At 40.1% G+C, this 21,000-nt stretch overlaps 1 protein-coding gene across 8 annotated transcripts in view; it reads left to right on the top strand.

Moving 5' to 3' along the window:
- Positions 1–3,093: 3,093 nt before the first annotated feature.
- The window catches only part of pxk (PX domain containing serine/threonine kinase like), a 71,194-nt gene continuing 53,287 nt past the window's right edge, over positions 3,094–21,000 (top strand). For 4 of the 8 annotated variants that reach the window (XM_016991685.2, XM_062969637.1, XM_016991684.2 and 1 more), the window contains exon 1: positions 3,094–3,346. In XM_016991685.2, the coding sequence (XP_016847174.1) occupies positions 3,245–3,346 (102 nt within the window). In that variant the 5' untranslated portion in view covers positions 3,094–3,244. The remainder of the gene's footprint in view (positions 3,347–21,000) is intronic. The other 4 variants (XM_008105430.3, XM_003217854.4, XM_008105429.3 and 1 more) reach the window with 2 other exon arrangements.

Consider the following 21,000-nt stretch of genomic DNA (forward strand, 5'->3'; position numbering starts at 1 on the left):
CCATCTTGCAGAAAATTAAACAGTATGGAAGTGGATAATAATAGTGTTATTTAGAAGCGAGGCCTCTAATTTTCTGCATAACATGGACTATACAGATGTGATCTTCTACATGGAATGTATTTTCAAAATGTCCATAATATGCCTTTCATACAATGGTGGCAAAACTGTATTAACACCATTATGGTATATTTCACAGTCACACATGACTGCTATGACCACACACTTTGACGCAGCCAGTCTTCCAGGATAGATGAGAGTTGAACATTTTCTTGAGAATTGCCTTGCTTTTTTAGGTTCCTTTTCTTTGAGCAGCTTTTCACATTTCCTTTTCTTGCTAAAATGTGCTAATTTGGTATTATTGTGTGCTCATATGTCATTTTTACACAATACTACGTTGCTGTTATATACTGCAATTTATTGTAATCTCTTTAAGGCTGCCGCGAATATAAGCTTTCATCAACAAGATTCAGAGATGTTTTCCATTGGATTTCTCTAAGGTTGCAGCTACACTAGGCATGGACAAACTACGGCCTTCCAGGTGTTTTGGACTTCAACTCTCACAATTCCTAACAGCCATCTACATCTACATCTACACTGCAGAATTAATGCAGTTTGACACCAATTTAATTACCATGGTTCAATGCTATGGAATAATAAGAGATGTAGCTTTACAAAGAGTGCTGATACCTCACCAAACTACACATCCCAGGATTCCATTGCATTAGGCCATGACAGTTAAAGTAATGTCAAATTGCATTAATTCCTCAATGTAAATGCACCCAATATGTGCATATTATATATACAGTATCTTCTGTGTGCATGTAACCAAACAAATACAGGTGATAAGAAATACCTGTGTATGTATATACATGTATGGAATTTTCCATCCCTCAAAAAGAAGACTTTCAGGAACTGACTTCAACTGATGTTTAAGGATTGCATCATTTTGGGGTTTTTTTAAACATTATTTTCATTATTTTATTACAATGATGCCTTCAAAGCATTTAATTGCCTTTTAAAATAACTTTCAGTATACTTTTACGGATTGTTTTTTATGTTTTCAATCTGTTTGGATTTTATTGTAAACAGGTTTAAGTCTCAACATCAGGAAGCAACAGATATTAAACAAATAAAATAAAAACACAATTGTATTTATCTTTTGTGTACACATATATATGCCTATAAAATCTCATGTGTCTATATAAACGAAACAATATCAAGTACGGTACAGTCTCACTTATCCAAGACTCGCTTATCCAAGGTTCTGGATTATCCAAGTCATTTTTGTAGTCAATGTTTTCAATATATCATGATATTTTGGTGCTAAATTCGTAAATACAGTAACTACAACATAACATTATTGCGTATTGAACTACTTTTTCTGTCAAATTTGTTGTATAACATGTTTTGGTGCTTAATTTGTAAAGTCATAATCTAATTTGATGTTTAATAGGCTTTTTCTTAATCTCTCCTTATTATCCAAGATATTTGCTTATCCAAGGTTTTGCCAGCCCATTTAGCTTGGATAAGTGAGACTCTACTGTAATGGCTGTACTGTACTGTTCCGGGCTGTATGGACATGTTCCAGAAGCATTCTCTCCTGATGTTTTGTTTGCATCTATGGCAGGCATCCTGAGGTTGTGAGGTATATTGGAAACTAGGCGGGTTTATATATCTGTGGAATAATGTCCAGGGTGGGAGAAAGTACTCTTGTCTGTTGGATGGAAGTGTGTATGTTGCAATTAATAACCTTAATTAGCATTGAATAGCCTTGCAGCTTCAAAGCCTGGCTGATTCCTGCCTGGGCGAATCCTTTGTTGGAAGATGTTAGCTGGCCCTGATTGTTTAATATACTATTGGATAAACACAGATGTCTATTCTAAACAATGTAATGAGCTATATAAAACACAATAATGGTTCAAAACATAAGTAGTACTCAGTATATAAATCAAACATTTTGGTAACCCTTCTTCTGGTAAGTGGCAAATGTTTTATAATTTTTTTAATTGATGGCTCTGCTTCAGGTATTATGTTTCCAGTATCAATATGCTGCTGTGGGTTACAGAAACTGGGATAAAACCTGGGAACCAGTTGTAAACGGCGTAAACGGCGTAAAGCTACTCAGGATCTACATCAGCATTGATTCTGTCTCCTTGGCTTTACTATTGATTCTAAACCTGTGGAGTCCTGAGGAATCCTTCCAGAACTGCAGAGACTCTGAATCGGTTTGCCTTTAAGCCAATCAAATCCTTTTAGGACTGCAGAGACTTATATCATCTTGTTTGATTTATATACAAGTAGAGTCTCACTTATCCAACATAAATGGGCAGGCAGAACATTGGATAAGTGAATACGTTGGATAATAAGGAGGAATTAAGAAAAAGCCTATTAAATATCAAATTAGGCTGATTTTACAAATGAAGCACCAAAACATCATGTTATACAACAAATTTGACAGAAAAGGTTGTTCAATATACAGTAATGCTAAGTAGTGATTACTGTATTTACGAATTTAGCACCAAAATATCACGATGTATTGAAAACATTGACTACAAAAATGCGTTGGATGTTGGATAAGCGAGACTCTACTGTACTGAGTTTGATACTTTTGGGTTATATACCATAGGGCTGAGCATTGATTCTGTGAATGTAATATGTATATGATGCTCTAATATACATATTGTGTACTACTTATGTTTTGAACCTGATCGTTTAATGCCTGGAATTTCCGTTTTCAGAGTTTACTGTCCTGATTTTAGAATTTCTTTTAATACTGGTAGCCATATTTTGTCAATTTTCATGGTTTGCTCCTTTCTGTTGAAATTGTCCACGTGCTTGTGGATTTCAGTGGCTTCTCTCTGTAATCTGACAGGGTGGCTGTTAGAGTGTTCCAGCATTTCTGTATTCTCAAATAATAGGCTGTGTGTCCAAGTTAGTTCATCAAGTGCCCTGCTATGACTGAGCACCTACCGGCTGTTAGGAATTGTGGGATTTGAAGTCCAAAAGACCTGGAGGGCCCAAGTTAGCCCGTCTTTTCCCTGCTTTCCTTTTCCGGCTGGGCCTTCCCAGGGGAGACGGAGACCCGGCGGGCTTTAGGACCGACGCGGCGGAAGGGCCGGCGCGCGAGGGGGGCGGGGCGGGGCTCGCGACTGCCTGTGTTGACAGCGGCGGCTCCAGCCTTGGTTGGCCTCAGTCGTCGCCCTGGCGGGGAAGCGTGTCCGTCGAGGAGGGAGGCAAAGAGGCGATGGCCTTCATGGAGAAGCTGCCGGCGGGGAAGGTGCTGCTGGACGACACGACGCCCCTGGCCGCGGTGGTCGAGGCCAGCCAGAGCCTTCATTCCCACACGGTGAGGGGAGAAGGGAAGGGAAGGGCGAGAGGAGGAAGGGCCTCAGAAGGCCTCCCTGGCATGGCTGGGCTGAGGAGAGGAGAGGAGGCTGCCTGGGAGACCCAGTTTGAGGGGAAAGCAGCACAAGAAGACCATTTACACTACTACACTACTACTAAAGCTAACCATGTCTGTAAAGGGGGGAGAAGAGAAGAGTACTTGGGAGTCCCAATTTGAGGAGGAAGCAGGTTATAAATATTACTACTGACATTTATATTATTATTAATAATACTACTAATCATGTCTGTAAAGGGGGGAGGGGAAAGCCGCATAGAAAAACTACTCACATTTATACTACTACTAATACTAATCATGTCTGTAAAGGGGGGAGAAGAGTACTTGGGAGTCCCAATTTGAGGAGATAGCAGCGTATAAATATTACTACTGATATTAATACTACTACTAATACTACTAATCATGTCTGTAAAGGGAGGAGAAGACTACTTGGGAGTCCCAATTTGAGGAGAAAGCAGGGTATAAATATTACTACTAACATTTATACTATTACTAATCATACTACTAATCATGTATGTAAAGAAGGGTGAGGGGAAAACAGCATAGAAAGATTACTGCCCATATCTACTACTGATACTAATCATGTCTGTCAAGTGGGGAGAAGGGTATTTGGGAGACCCAATTTGTGGAGAAAGCAGCATAGAAAGACTTACTACCCACATTTACACTACTACTGATACTACTAATCATGTCTGTAAAGGGAGTGTTTGGGAGACCCAATTTGAGGGGAAAGCAGGATAGAAAAATTACTACTGACATTTTACTACTAATATTACTAATCATATCTGTAAAATGGGGAGAAGAGTACTTGGGAGTTCCAATTTGAGGAGAAAGCAGGATATAAATATTACTACTGACATTAATACTACTACTGATACTAATCATGTATGTAAAGGGGGGAGAAAGCTACTTGAGAAGCCCAATTTGAGGGGAAAGCAGCATAAAAAGAATCCTACCCATATTTACACAACTACTAATACTTATCATGTCTGCAAAGGGAGAGAAGGGTGCTTGGGAGAATGCAGGATATAAATATTCTTACTGACATTAATACTACTAATAATGATGCTACAAATCATGTCTGTAAACGGGTTGTGTGTGAGGAGAAAACAGCATAGAAAGACTGCTACTCACGTTTATACTACTAGTAATACTAATCATGCTTGTAAAGATGGGAGAAGGCTACTTGGGAGACCCAATTTGAGGGGAAAGCATGATAGAAAGATTACTACTGACAGTTAAACTACTACTACAAATATAATAATATCTAAAGTGTGTCATTTGATGGGAGGGAGAATATCGGTATCACTAATAGTAGTAATATAAATGTGAAGGAGACCCAATGTAATTAGAAAACAGGATATAAAACTGCTGACATTTATACTACTACTGATACTAATAATACTGCTAATCATTGTGTATCTATAAAGAAGGGTGTATGTGCTTGGGAGACCCAATTTGAGGTGAAAGCAGGATAAGAAGATTGCTACTAAAATTTATACAACTACAATATTACAACTACTACAGTAGAGTCTCATTTATCCAACATAAACGGGCCAGCAGAATGTTGGATAAGCGAATATGTTGGATAATAAGGAGGGATTAAGGAAAAGCCTATTAAACATCAAATTAGTTTATGATTTTACAAATTAAGCACCAAATCATCATGTTATACAACAAATTTGACAGAAAAAGTAGTTCAATATGCAGTAATGCTATGTAGTAATTACTGTATTTATGAATTTAGTACCAAAATATCATGATGTCTTGAAAACATTGTCTACAAAAATGCGTTGGATAATCCAGAATGTTGGATAAGCGAGTGTTGGATAAGTGAGACTCTACTGTACTATTAATTAATGTCTGTCAGTAAAACGGGGATAAGGCTGCTTGGGAGTCCCAAATTAAGGAGAAAACTACTACTGATAATGTTGTGTATGGAGGCTGCTTGGGAGTCCCAATTTTGGGGGGAAGCGGGAAATAAATACTATTACTACTGATAATAATAGCAGTAATAATAATAATAATAATAATACCTCTGAGGGGTCCACAAAATTGTGAGGAGAAAGAGTGTTTGGGAATCTTAATTTGGGAAGAAAGTAGAAGGTTACTACTACTACTATTAATATTTTTTTCTGTCTGTATGGTTGTCTGTAGGGGGATGAGAAGAGTACTTGGGAATCCCATTTTTGGGGGGAGGGAGCAGGTTATGAATGCTACTAATATTAATAAATTTCTTTCTGTGTATGTGTAGGGAAAGAGACGGCTTTTATCATACTATATATAAGATCTCTCCCTCTTGTCTTCTAGTGTCATTTGTTTTCTATAAAGCTTCAAGTCTCTCAAGTAACTTCAATTTTTTCCCTAGTGTGTTTAATGTTAATGATGAATCCAAGGTGTACATAGTGACTGCTGGAGTGCATCAGGCAAGGGCTGGGGGAGAGGCTTGGGTTGTGATATTGCTCCTGCTGTTTATTTCTATAGCAACATCAATTTGCATGGTGCTTCACTTGCAGTACAGCCAAAAACTGGGCCGTGCTACAGACATACAATTTAAAATGCATGTGTACACTGGGCCTTCTGCGGTTTGATTACAGAACCCCCATGGATGCTAACATCCGTGGATTCTCACATCTCATTGTATAAACTGTGTAGTAAAATGATAACTCTTGTATAAAATGACAAAATAAAGATTTATCTTTTGGGTTTTTCTTTTGTGGGGTGGGTGAGTAGAATATTTTTAAGCTGTGTATAGTGGAATTTGTGGATATACATGGTTTTGAAGAGAGAAGGAATGGATAATAAAACATAAAGCTATGCAGTACAATTGTAAAACAAAACCAGGGTTCAAATCTGCCCTCAGCATCAAAGCTTGGACTTTGAAGTTACAGTGTTTCCTCCTAAACTAGCTGAGTAGGTTTTTGTGAATATGATGTCATGCTAGACAATTCTTTTGTTTGGAGTATCTGACCTGTCACAGGATATTTTTGTAGGAATGGACTAGCACAACTGTTCCTTTGAGCAGTAGTAGGTTGTCACAACTATGTATACAGTGTTCCCTCACTACTTCGCGGATCATTTTTTGTGGATTCGCTGTTTTGAGGTTTTTCAGTAAACTCTAAAAGACTATTATAAATCATAAAAATTTACAATTTACAGCCTAAGGAAGGGAGGAAGGAGAAGCCAAAGGGAGAGAAAAGGAGCCCATGCAGCAACAGGAGGAGAAGGAGGCGATTTATCAACACACAATTGGTTGTTAAAGACTTAAAATAGTGTATAACTTCTAAAATAATGTATAAATATTAAAATAAATATAGCGTCCCTACTTTGCGGATTTTCACTTATTGTGGGTGGTCCTGGAACCTAACCCCGGCGATAAGTAAGGGAACACTCTAGTGCTTTTTATGGAGGGATGTCAGCAACAATTGTTTATCCATAATTTCATGTGAAGTGAAAAATTCTCTATATGAGTCTCTGGCCTGCCACACGAGTTTTATGCAAGCATGGACTAACATGATTATCTTTGAATGGTAGAAAGCTGTCATAACTGCAGAGTAACTCTCATAGAGGGATGCCAGCATCAACTATTTATCCATAAATTCAAATCTTGGAAGTTCCCCTGAGTCAATGAAGAATGTCCTTCACATTGCAGAGTAGGAGCATAGATTTCCAGGCAAGGTTTCTTGTTTTAAAACATGTGTAAGCTCCAGTTAGAAATCCAGCATTTATTCAGGTGGAGGAATGTGTTTACTAGAGGCTTTTTGAAGTTAGTAGGTGTATGAGACATTGATGTGTTGTGAAAGGATGTCATAAGGAAGAGGGAGCAGGCTTGTTTTCTGCTGCCCTGGAGACTAGGATGTGGGGTTCAAATTACAGGAAAGGAGATTCCACTTGAACATTAGGAAGAACTTCCTGACTGTGAGAGCTGTTCAACAGTGGAACTCTCTGCCTTGGAGTGTGCCTTCCTTGGAGGCTTTTAAACAGGCTGGATGGCCATCTGTCAGGTGTGCTTTGATTGTGCTTTTCCTGTTACATGGCAGGGGGTTGGATTAGATAGCCCAACTGGTCTCTTCCAACTCTATGAAATGTTAGCAAATAATTCTTTAATATTTTAGTGTAAATTACTATTATTATTATTATGGTAATGTAAATTTGACTTTGTAAACTGTTTTATATCTGAGCATGGTTTAGCATGGGAATACTGCACACAGACCATAGAAATATGGTTAGAAAAGACCACAAAGGCCATCCAGGCCAACCCCTTTCTGCCATATTGGAATACATAATCAAAGCACTTCCAACAGATGGCCATCCAGCTTTTATTTTAAAAACCTCCAAAGGAGATAAACGTGTGGTGATGGTCATGAGAAGGCAATGTGGGTAGGATGGATATGGTCTGAAGTGTACTTTATTTCAGTTGGGGAAGGTTAAGTTGCACTTAATTATCTGTGTTGTAACAGAATCCTTGTTTTTTGGGGGATTTAAAATACGCTTTCTGGATGGGACTAACGAAGATTGCATCTGGTCAAGTATTGTGTTTTCCAAACAGTGCCCAGTTTTTGAAAAGTTTAGAATGGGACACACATGCAGTCTTTCTCCCCTTTTTTGTCCCTAGTACCTGTTATTTGAAGGCACTTTGCCAATGTTTATGGAGTGCAAAGAACACCAGAAAAACAGACTCTAAACCAAGCCTAGTATGTTCTGAGCTTTTACTGAGATGACAGTTTTGATATTGACATGCCAATTTTCCAGAGAACTATGTCGGTCAGAGGTTAGTCAAATACATGATTCCGTGCTCTGTGTAGAGTTGCTCTGGTTAGTGTTGTGATTTTGAGATGTTTTTTTGTGAAAAAATATAATTCGTCTTTTTATTTACTATGTAGAACTGTTTTAATTTTGAATTGTTAATTTATTATTACTGTTTTTGGTTGGTAACTGCATTTTATTAAACCGATGGCATGCCAAAAGGATTGATGTTTCCTCAATGATCATCTTTTTGTGAATGTGCTTTTTCCTTTCTGGGTTGGATAAGGTGTCTAGGAAAATGAAGAAAAGAAATTAGCTTTCAGTTTCGATTTTTTTGGAGTAGCTCTGCTGTGGATTGATTAAAGCAGCTCATTTTGGGTTCTAGTGCTATCTTTGGAAATATAGTGTCAGTAGTAATGCTTCCCATTTTAATGGTTGTCTTCTTTTCATTTGCTCTACATGTATAATTGTACATCTATAACATCAGTACTCTTTCCGAATGATACTGACTCCTGTAGCATTCCCCTAGTCTGCTTGTTGATTATGTAAATAAGTAATATATACCTTACAAAAGAGAGGGAGGATTTAGTATAGATTGACACAGGCTTTATTAGACTGTAACAGACCTTAAAATGGTTCTTTAGATAAGATCATGTCAACTAAGAATGCTAGAGATTAGAAGGTTACAGTGTATTTGTTGACTTAGAGCTGTTCATTGCATGTATCCTGTAAATGGCTCTGCAGCAGGAGTCTCGTGCCCTCTGCCCAGGGGGCAAGAATGGCAATCTGATTATCTATAATGAGTAGGTATAAAAACAGGTTTAATATGAGAACTGTATAGTCAGAACAGAAACACTACTGCACTTCTTTGTGTTAATTTTCTGTAGATATAGTTTTTAAGAAGCTTAGATACGTATTTACGAGGCTTTTCTACAGACTTGTAAATAACTTACTCATCTAGTGGCCTGAGGCAAACAGCAGTTGCCTCCAAGCAATTGAGCCGGAAAGTTTTAGAACTTGGAAGAAAGTATGTTTACTTTTCTTTCAGGCTTTCAGTGCTCCTCAAATGACAACACAGGAATGTGTGGGCAGTCAAAAAGTGTGAGGCCTAAAATCACACTTGTGGACTTAACTTGCAAGCTCCACATATTTGACAATCCCACGCAAATCTTTCCTTGGCAAATTGGGCATCATATTAGCCCATATCCATTTTCTTTCACTACCACTCTTTTTGTGTTTGCAATGGCCTAACATGTCTTAGATATAATACAAAATGTTCTTCCAGCTGTTTGGCTAGAATGGTGTTAATGATTTCAGAATTTCTCCTCATCTTGCTTTTCTAGCCACTCCATCTAGATAGAATGTATTGATTTAATTTCTAAAGATGCTTGCTTTGTAAAACCTTTAACAAACAATATGTAGCAATAGCCAAAACATTTCTGATCCGTTTATTTGTAATCCAGAAGAAATGAAGGCAATTCAGGTTTTTACAATTGTCTTTTCATTCTCATTGGTGGGTGTTGGTTTTCTACTAAACGTGGTTGTTCAAAAAGTGAGACAAGGCAAGGTTTTCACTGGTGGAAAACATTTAAAAATGGGTTTCCAACTAAAAACTTTATGGGATGTGCCTTTGTGTTAAAAGTTGACCAATACAGTAATTTTCCAGTCTTGTTATCTTTTAATTCAGTTTCTTTTTGTTAAAGACACAGAGGAATATTTCATTAGAGAGAAATTATTTTAATCAAAAGTATGTCAGAAGCAAGAAATACTGGTGAATTTTTGTGGTTGCTTCAAAATTCCATTTAGTCATATCTGATCTTTTATTTTATTTGTCAGGAGGTAGACTCAAAACAATTGTACAAGGAAATAATAGTATGTTCAAGGGTTTTTGTTTCGTTGCTTTGTTTTATCTTGCTGCCCTTGGTATCCTGCCAGTTTCCTTGACCCCTCTGTAATCTGAAGTTCAAGCAAGATGAAAGCTTATGGAATAGACACTGCCTTTTGATGTAAATGTTTTACTGGATAAATATAAGTGGCAGATTTTCAGAAGAACAAGCAACACAAGTGTCTTTGAAACCATTGAAACAACCCGTGTACGTAACTAAAATCTGCAAATCAGATTTTTTTTAAAAGCTAGTTCTCATGGTCATACAAAACACTGAGAACATGGCATTGCTTCAGATATTCAGGAGTCATTTTAAATTCATTGTTTTACAACTAATGGCTTTCAAGCATCAGAGATCATTTTATTTATGATTTTGTTTCTACTTTTTGGTATAATTCAAAGGGTGGCATTGGAAAGTACCCAATTTTTAATATCATATTTAAAATCTACATAATGCTTCTAGGGGTGTTTATTCAGAGTCTACTGTATGTTATGTCCTTTCTTCAAAATTTAGTGTGGTATTTATGCTTAGTGTTGCTGATGGACAGGATAAGCATGCCGTGGAAGGGAGAGAACAGAACCTCAATTGGGATAAGAGAGCTGGTGATGGTGGGTACTAAGGTCAGTCTTGGAGTGAGTTACTGTTTTGTCTTGACAGGTACAGAAATGTACAGTTTAACAGTTTTATTGATGGTAGCTTCCTGCTCCAATTCTTAAGTTATCAAAGAAACTGCATTTGTGCCTCTAGTTTTAGCTAGTATTAGCTGTACTCTTTCCTGCGAATTGCAAAGCTCTCCATGCCTCTCCATAGACTATTTTCTGTGTTCTCCTAGAAATGACAGTGGTTCAAAGTGAGGGAGGTAGACTCTGGATATTTCAAATTTAGTATCAGCACATCCCTTATGCCATATAATTAATGGGAAAGGACTTATTATTGGTGCATCTCCCTTCTCAGCTGTTGTGGGTAATGACCATTCAAAGCCTTTCCCATTGTGATTTCTGCTCCTTGAAACACCATGTTGCAAGGAACTTAGCTGGATACATCCTTCCTGTATTACAGAGATTAGTCAAAAGTTTTGTTTTTAGAAAAATGTCTAGATTTGCTTGTTTATTTATTTATTTATTACAAAATTTATATCCCGCCCTTCTCACCCAACAGGGGACTCAGGGCGGCTTACAATAAAACACATATAAAAAAATTATACAGTGCAATATAAATCAGTTAAAAATTATTATTAACTTACATCAGTATTCATAAAACACATTATAAAATACAGGTAGGCGTGTTCAGTTCAAATAACTACCAGAGCTGTAGATTTCCATAATTTGCATTGTTTCAGGTTTTATCATTTCAGGAAGGAATTCCATCCTGGGGGAAAGGCGAGATGTAAAGCCAATAATAAATAAATAAATAAATAAATAAATAAATAACAATTTCATTCATTTTAGTCAGCCAAGCTTTCTTGGGAATCATTCTTGGGCATGAAACAAGGTCTGAATATCAATAACAAATAAATATTAAATCTTCAGCTTTGTGAAAAGTTTAAATTCTTTTAGTGGGTCAAAAAATGGAATTTCACTTAAATCTCCAAAAGATGGTTATCTGTGTGATGTACTGAGTTCCAGAGAGGTGTTAGAGGAGACAGAAGTGACTAGGAGCTAAAGAGAGATAAGAGGTTGTAGTAAATATTAATCACATCTTAAATTCATTTTAAAATGATTTGAAATGACATTATTGCATCTAGGTATGGACAGTAAATTTCTGCCTTTCTGCCCCGTTAGCTGGTTGTGTTTAGTTTGAATGTGGGCACAATTGTACTCTGGTGTGAACATTTGAATAGTGAGCTTTTTGTTTTTGTTTGCTATAGTTGCACTTCAGATTGAATTGAGCAGATGCAGGGCTCTTTATAAGCTGTACATTCCTGAAATAAAAGCCATTGCTTGTAGAAAATTAGCATGCAGTCCATGTGTATGTTTTGCAGTTTGCTGCATGTGGATTCCCAGTGCATATCGATTGGCTAGCAGTTCCTTGCTTGAGTACACAAAATGCACACGTTGCATCTAAACAATCAGAATTTAAACGTGATTAGCACAGCATTGCCTACGATAATTAAAGTGTCTTGGTGGCATTAAATTATAGGACAAGGAATGTGTCATCTGGAATACCATAATTTTCTAAAAATCTGGAGATCTTGCATTGTATCACATTTGATAGTTGGTGAAATGTATCATTTGCTATACCAGTGGCAAAAGTGCAGCTCTGTTGATTTAGGCAGCACATGCAAGAACACCTTATGGCACATTTGAACAGGAGATAGGTATGCAATTTTGCCTGTATTGCATTGCTACCAACTTGGCATATTAGAGCAAAACAGCATGGGTGGAGGCTGTGTAGATAGACACTGTTCACAGTAACACCATTTTATGTTTTATTAATGTGGAATTCATATACTGCTCTTCAGCACAGGCTTTCAGAATAGCAACCAAATCATCAACTAAAACTGAAATGCTAAAAAAGTAGCTATACAAATAAAGCTATCAAATAAAACTATAAAAACAGTAGCTTCAGAACAGCTGATTAGTAATGCCAGAAATTTTGGGGTTTGCATGATACCAGAAGGATATTATATTTGGTGCTAGGCTGACTTCACTAGGAAGGGCATTGCACTTCCAGAAGTGCGACCTCTGATTAATGTCTGCCTAACTTTCAGATAGAAGATTTAGGTTTTATCTGCACTGTAGAGCAGAGACATCACACTGGCAATGAAGGTCCGCATAGTGAAAGCAATGGTATTCCCCATAGTAACCTATGCATGTGAGAGCTGGACCATAAGGAAGGCTGAGCGAAGGAAGATAGATGCTTTTGAACTGTGATGTTGAAGGAAAATTCTAAGAGTGCCTTGGACTGCAAGAAGATCCAACCACTCCATCCTCCAGGAAATAATGCCCAACTGCTCACTGAAGGGAAGGATATTAGAGGCAAAGCTGAAGTATTTTGGCCACAGAACGAGAAGTCAGGAAAGCTTGGAGAAGATAATGATGCTGGGGAAAATGGGACTGGGGGCAGCGACAACCGATAGGAAGCTCTGGTGTGGGCTCGTCCATGAGGTCACGAAAAGTCGGAAACGACTGAACAAATAAACAACAAAACAAAAAGAATTAATGCCATTAGACTCCACTTTAATTGGGCATAGGCTCAATGCAATGCAACCCCTGGATTGTGGGTTGGTGAGGCACCAACACTATTTAGCAGAGAATGCTAAAGACATTTTAAAACCATAAAACTCCCATGATTCCATAGTATCGAGCCATGGTAGTTAAAGCAGTGTCAAACTTTATTAATTCCATGGTGTGGATGCACCCTTGAGAGAAAGGGATTAGTTTGGTGAACGTGTGGAAAAGTTCACACTAGTGGAATATTGGCTTACAATATGGACATTCCTAATGTAGAACTTTTTGTGTGTTCATACTTAGGTGTAGTATTTTCCCTCACATCTTACTGATACATATGTGAATAAAACGTCAGTTGTATTTAAGAAGGCTTTGTTCTTAGTCCAATAAGATTCTCCTATTTGTGTGTCCTCTAAAACCCAATGAAATTTGGCCTTTATCTGGGAATAATCTGTTGGACTCTGGAGTTTAATGACTGCAATACTTCAGAAGGCAGAAGTCATCTTTTATCTAATTCAACCCAACTTCAAGTAAATGTACTTCATCCTGAATCTGCTTATTGTAAATCCATTGGGTCAGTTATATCTCCAGCTGAAATAGGTTTGGGTTGCTACATAAACATTTAGCAGCAGTGCTAATATTTTTTTCTCATCTAGAAAGATGATTGAGATTATGGGTATTTTCACATGTCATCTGCTGTGTGGCTGGCTTGATGCAGATAGTAATGCATCAAAAGCAAGGATGGTAGTGAATGGGAATAGGAGGGTTAATGTAAGACAAAAATAAACATGGTGCCACATTTGAAACAATTTTCGCTGCCATCTTACAAGTGGGGAAACATGGCCACAACTGTATTTGAAATAACTACTGGAGCCTTGATATCGCATGGAGGATGGATCTTGGCATCAGGAAATTCATCTGCCATCCACCTCCTTTTTCCTAGCTGAAGGGACTGTGGAAGGGCTGGGCTGAATGGACCAATGCTTGATTTAACCCCAAGAACTCTTAAAGGGCTTCCTAAAATGAAGGGATGGGTGTAAAGACTCTTCTCCCCCTCCCCCCATAGAAAGACTCAGTGCAGAAATCTCTTAGACTTCCAAAGCTTCTACTGATGTATTGCATCCAGCTTAGTGCCTAATCCAATTGATAAGCCACTGTCTGGTCAAAATAATAATAATAATAATGATGATGATAATGATTTTAGTTCTTACCTGCCTCTCCTTGTGATTTGGGGTAGGTTACAGAATAATTAAAACACATACACATTGTAAAAATACCATAAATACGCATATTTTAATGTATTTTTATGAAAGATGTATATTAAAACATATTTCTATAAAAGACATATTAAATACACAAAACAGAAATTAAACAAAGGACACATGTTTAAAATTCATGCTTAAAAACTGACTGGGTAGGCCTGCCAGAAGAGATAGGTATTTAGATGGTGTTTAGATTCTGACAGCTCATTTTGTTGTTGGAGCTCTTCCGACAGTCTTGAGCGGCTGATGAAAAGGTTCTCTGGGTGATGGTCGCCAGTCAGATTCTGGCTGGTTGGAGTAGCTGCTCCACAGAGGATCTAAGTGTTCAGGGCAGATTGTAAGGCTTCCAGCCTGAATGAGATCCCATTTCTCCTGATTGTCAGTCAGAGCAGAACTCAGGTGAGAGCCTTGTTGACCAAGAACTCTTGTTAGGTGATGAATGGCTCTATATTAACTTGAGGGTCTTTTCTGGGACCACCTATGCAGTAGGACTGTACAGTTCAAGATGGGAGGGAGAAGGTATTGTGCCAAACCACCCTAGTGGTAGCACATTCTTTGATGGTCTTTATAGGAATGTTTGGTATATCTACACTAAACAAAGTGCAGTAGGGTTAGGACAATATTGTAACAGAAACCAGAGAAATGATTCTGAATGTTCTTGTAAGGTTAAAAAAAGAAATCTTTTGTGTATTGTCTAGGGAGCTCCACTTTAGGTCAGTAAGGGAAATGAACAAAGGGGACCTATACTGGGTTACAAGAGCTCTCATATTTGGAGGTAAGCTAGCATTCATTATTGATGTTGGAGACTTGTGGATGTCTTTTCCAGACAGACCAAGGGAAATGAGAGAAGGGGGAGAGTACAGGTAAGAAGTGAGCAAAAGGTTTGAACACACAGACCAAAGAAAGATCCACAGAGATTAAAATAAAGGGAAATCGTTATCTAGATTCCTTTCTGTCACTGACTACTTTATACAAGTGTTGATGCCTCTTTGTTCCAACAGTCTTGGCTGCTGCAACCTCAGATTGATTTAAAATTGGCTGAGTCCATAGGATTTCGATGTCTTGTGTATGGAACGTGGAAACCATGTATGCTGGGTTGCTGATTTTACAAGATTGTGATTGGAAAGGAAGATTAGGGCCATTATGTGCAAACCCCATCCTAGGTTGGCCTAGGTAACCAGTCTTATTTTCCAATGGAAGGTGTCATAGCAGGGCTGGCAGTGAACCCTTCCTTCTGCTTCTCTTTACAGCCACTGGAGGGTGGGGTGGGATGCTGACCATTGCTATTCCAAACATCAAAGTCTGGGGTGAGATTCAGTCAGTTATTGTGTTTAAATTTACACTAGGACTTCTGGTATTTCCCTTCAATTGTATTCCAAGTATACCCTGCAAACATCCTGACACCCCTCTTTCATGACTTTAGTCAGAGTTGACTGATTTGTGTCCTAGAAAAAAAACGGTTATTAGTGGGTTGCTGTGAGTTTTCCAATCTGTATGGCGTGTTAGCTTGTGGGGTGTATCTGAAAGTGTTTTTCAATGTGTGAGTATAGGAAACAAATACCAGAATTATTTTTTCATCTGATATAATACCTAAAAACTTTTATCAAGAAAGTGTGAGGAAATGATCTGATAAAACTATATCAGCTGAGTAACCACAGGCAGTCTCTGAGTTACAAACATCTGACTTACAAATGACACAGTTAGGAATGGGGGTGAGACAATAGGAAGTGAGATAAATCTATCCCTAGGAAAGGAATTTCACTCCTAGAAGTTATTATGGGGAAAGGGTGTCTCCACTGAAGCTCTATCGCTAATCCTTGTATCCACAACTAGCCAACATTTTCAAAATCCTATTCACTTACTTAAGCGATCCCTCGTAGTTCGAGGACGATAGTCTTCCATCCTTGGTATCTTGGGGGTAGGTTCTTAGGTGACTGAAGAGACCTATTCTTGACCCGCATATTCTCCCGCAGTGAGGACATCGGTTTCCAGGTGGAAGGCGGTCCCGGTCGAGGTTAGCTTGACGCTCCTTCCTCTTGGCACGTTTCTCCCTTAAGCCCCCCGTTCGTGCCTCTTCAAACTCCGCAGCACTGCTGGTTACAGCTGACCCCCAATTAGAGCGCTCAAGGGCCAGGGCTTCCCAGTTCTCAGTGTCTATGCCACAGTTTTTAAGGTTGGCTTTGAGCCCATCTTTAAATCTCTTTTCCTGCCCACCAACATTCCGTTTCCCATTCTTGAGTTCGGAGTAGAGTAGCTGCTTTGGGAGCCGGTGATCGGGCATTTGGACAATGTGGCCAGCCCAGCGGAGTTGATGGCGTAGGAGCATCGCTTCAATGCTGGTGGTCTTTGCTTCCTCAAGCACGCTGACATTTGTCCGCCTGTCTTCCCAAGAGATTTGCAGGATTTTCCTGAGGCAACGCTGATGGAAACGCTCCAGGAGTTTGGTGTGACGTCTGTAGACAGTCCACGTTTCGCAGGCGTAGAGCAGGGTTGGGAGGACAATGGCTTTATAAACAAGCACCTTGGTATCTCTACGGATGTCCCGGTCATCAAACACTCTCTGCTTCATACGGAAAAATGCTGCACTCGCAGAGCTCAGGCGGTGTTGTATTTCAGTGTCGATGTTGACTTTAGTGGAGAGGTGACTGCCAAGGTAGCGGAAATGGTCAACGTTTTCTAATGTTACACCGTTAAGTTGTATTCCTGGCTTTGCAGAGAGATTAGCTGGTGCCTGTTGGAAGAGCACTTTGGTTTTCTCGATGTTCAATGAGAGGCCGAGCTTCTCGTATGCTTCTGCGAAGGTGTTTAGAGTGGCTTGTAGGTCTTCTTCTGAATGCGCACAGACTACGTTGTCATCAGCATATTGGAGTTCTATAACAGATGTTGTGGTGACCTTGGTTTTGGCTCTCAGTCTGCTGAGGTTAAATAGCTTGCCATCTGTCCGATAGATGATTTCCACTCCGGTGGGAAGCTTCCCATCAACAAGGTGAAGTATCATAGCGATGAAGATGGAAAATAAGGTAGGGGCAATAACACATCCCTGCTTGACACCTGATTCCACCTTAAATGGGTCACTTTGGGAGCCGTTGCTGTCCAAGACTGTTGCCATCATGTCATCATGGAGGAGCCGCTGGATGTTCACAAATTTGTCAGGGCACCCGATTTTTTGGAGGATGGTCCAGATTCACTGTGTCGAATGCCTTTGCAAGGTCAATGAACAGAGGTTGGTTTTGTTCCCTGCATTTTTCTTGAGCTGTCGAGCAGTGAAGATCATGCCCACCATTCCTCTGGAGGGGCGGAAGCCATTCTGGGATTCTGGGAGGGTGTCTTCTGAGACAGGGAGAAGGCGGTTTGCAAGGATTCTTGCGAGGATTTTCCCAGCGGAGGTTAGAAGGGAGATACCACGATAGTTCCCGCAGTGTGTTCTGTCCCCTTTCTTGAAAAGGGTGATAATGGTGGCATCCTTGAAGTCTGCTGGGATTTTCTCGATCATCCACACCTTTTCAATGAGCTGGTGGAGTTGTTGTATCAGCTCAGGTCCACCTCTTTGAAGATTTCAGCAGGAATCCCATCAGGTCCGCTGGCTTTGTTTTTTTTTTTGTTGGCTGATGGCATTGCTGACTTCTTCCAAACTAGGCAGTGCTGCAAGCTCATCCCTGGTTTGTTGTTGCGGGATTTGTGAGAGGGTCTCTTCGGCCACATTGGAGCTGCGATTCAGCAGGTTCTGGTAGTGCTCTTTCCAACGTAGTGCAATTGATGTTTTGTCCTTCAGAATTTTGGTTCCATCTGATGAGCGTAGAGGCTGTATGCCATGGTTTCTTGGTCCGTAGATGATCTTTGTGGCTTTGAAAAATCCCTGAGCGTCATGGGTATCTGCAAGGTGTTGGATTTCCTCAACCTTCTTTGTCCACCAGATGTTCTTGAGTTCTCTGGTCCTTCTTTGGACCTCAGCTTTTGCACTGGCATAGATCTTTTTCTTGGCAGCACAGTTGGTGTCTCTCTGCCATGTTTGGAAGGCTTTCCTTTTGTTATCAATTAGCTGTTGGATCTCTTTGTAGTTATCATCAAACCAGTCTTGATGTTTCTTAGTTTGGTATCCAATGGTTTCTTTGCAGGCTGTGATGATGGAGGTCTTCAGTTTGTTCCAATGTTCCTCAACATTTTCGGGGTGTTCTGTGGGTAGATGATCCTTGAGTGTTGTTTGGAGAAGGGCTCATTTGGAGGGCTCCTTGAAGGGCTTGGGTGTTCATTTTGCGCCTTGTTTTTCTTCCTTGGAGTCTGCGTTTGGGGACGATCTTGATAGCCATCGTGGATCGGATTAACCTGTGGTCCATCCAGCAGTCATCAGCACCTGTCATGGCTCTTGTGAAAAGCACATCGCGGCGGTCTCTGGCACGTGTGATAACATAGTCCAAATGGGGCCAATGCTTTGACCGAGGGTGCTTCCATGATGTCTTGAGCTTGTTTTTCTGGCGGAAGAGTGTGTTGGTGATGACAAGGTTGTGCTCTCCGCATTTGGTGAGAAGCAAGATGCCATTCGATTTGCTGTTTCCGACCCCGTCTTTTCCTATGATCCCTGGCCACAGGTCAGAGTCCCTCCCGACTCTTGCATTAAAGTCCTCCAGGAGGATGATTTTGTCCTCCTTAGGTATCTCCGATAGGATGATGTCCAGCTGACAGTAAAAAATTTCCTTGATGTCTTCGTCAGCATCTAGAGTTGGTGCATAGGCGCATATGATGGTTGCCTGTTGGTTTTTGGCAAGGTTAATTCGGAGGGTTGAGAGTCGTTCATTGATGCCAGTGGGTGCTTCAGTCAGGTGCTTCACCAGGTCATTTCTGATAGCAAAGCCAACTCCGTGTATTCTTCGCTCTTCTTCAGGCAGTCCCTTCCAGAAGAAGGTGTAGCCTCCCTTTTCTTCCTTCAGCTGCCCCTCTCCTGCTCTCCGGGTCTCCTGAAGGGCTGCTATGTCAATCTTAAAGCATCCCAGCTCCCTTGCAATGATAGCAATCCTGCGTTCGGGGCGTTCGCTGTCAGTGTTATCTAACAATGTCCGTACGTTCCATGTTCCAAAGTTCATTTTTCTTTTTTGGCCGCAGAGTGGTGACCCCTCTGGACGCGGCAGTTCAGTCAGGGTAGGAGAGGCAGACTATGTTTAGGGCACCTTTTCTAGCCCCTTCCCCGTGTGGGGTGAGCAGAGCGGATCCTAAAAAGGGCTGCTCAGTCATGGATACAGCTGCCAGACTACTCAACTGCCATGGTCCTTGAGGTAGAACGACTGAGTCCATATCCACCGCCCATGTGCCAGTCTGTGACTAGAGGCTTCCAGATTTCACAGTCCTGCCCCCGTCGCCACTCGCTGATCACCGTGGGACTTTTGTTGGTTTGTTTTTATTTTTGTTGGAAGATGCCTGTGTGTGATTTTTTTAAATGTGTGGAGATCGGTGCACGGCCGGTCAACACACAGTCTTCACAGAGTGAGGTTCCAGCAGTGGTGTGGTTAACACAACGAAAGTGGCTTCTCAGTCTGTTGCAGCCTTCACAGCCGTTGTAACATGTACCATGTTATCCTCCGCCTGCTCCGCCGTTGAGGTCTTTGGGTCTTCGGATTGTGCTTGGTCTGGAACCTCCCCTGCGGCCACTCCTGGGAGTGCATCACTCCAGTGGTTGTGCCCACAGGTTCATTGGAACACGCAAGCCCCCTCACCACGGCAAGGTGACAATCCATCGAGGGGGATCCTATTATCACAGGGACAGAAAGTGAGGTGAAATCTTCTGAACAGATAGATAGATATGACTGGATTTACACTGAAAAATTTACCTGTTCCAACTTACATTAGTATTCAATTTAAGTACAAATTTACAGAACCTATCTTGTTCGTAACTTTGGGATTACCTATATAAGGCTAACTAGTCCATGAAGTAGGCACCTTGGTTTACCTAATCTGGCACTTTCCCATTTGTCAAAATTCATTAGTCTTCCCTTGGGCTTCATTATAAACTCTTAAGTAGCATTGCTTCTTTTATCACAAGACAAGATATCAAGTGCTTTGCAGGAGGAAAGCTGCACATACTTAGTTCCTGACTAACACGAGGAGCAAAATATTTTCTGTACTGTGGAAGGCTGAAGGGCAGGGAAGGATAAAACAGGCTAGATTATGTGGTTTATGCATGTGATTGCATTTGGGCAGACTTCCCTCTTTGGATAAAACTATTACATTTATTTTATAGTTCTCTGCTTACACAAGTCCCTATATCAAGGGAAAAACAGTGTATGTGAGAATCAAACAATTTCCATCCAAGCACAGAACTAGCATAGACCTGCTTAGTTTTAGTCCTGTTGCAGCTTTTGAGCCATATCTGTGCCCAAGAACATAGACGAAGGAGCAGGCAAATAGCCATTTTTTTGGTTATCTGTAGAATGCAAGGGAGATTCAGTTAATGTGGATTTTTGAGTGTTGGATCAGGACTCCAGGAGATCAGGGTTCAAACTTCTGCTCTTACATGGAAAGCCACTTTGTGATCTTGGATAAATCAC

Source organism: Anolis carolinensis, chromosome 2 (assembly GCF_035594765.1).
Source record: "Anolis carolinensis isolate JA03-04 chromosome 2, rAnoCar3.1.pri, whole genome shotgun sequence".
In the NCBI taxonomy this organism is placed as follows: Eukaryota; Metazoa; Chordata; class Lepidosauria; order Squamata; family Dactyloidae; genus Anolis; species Anolis carolinensis.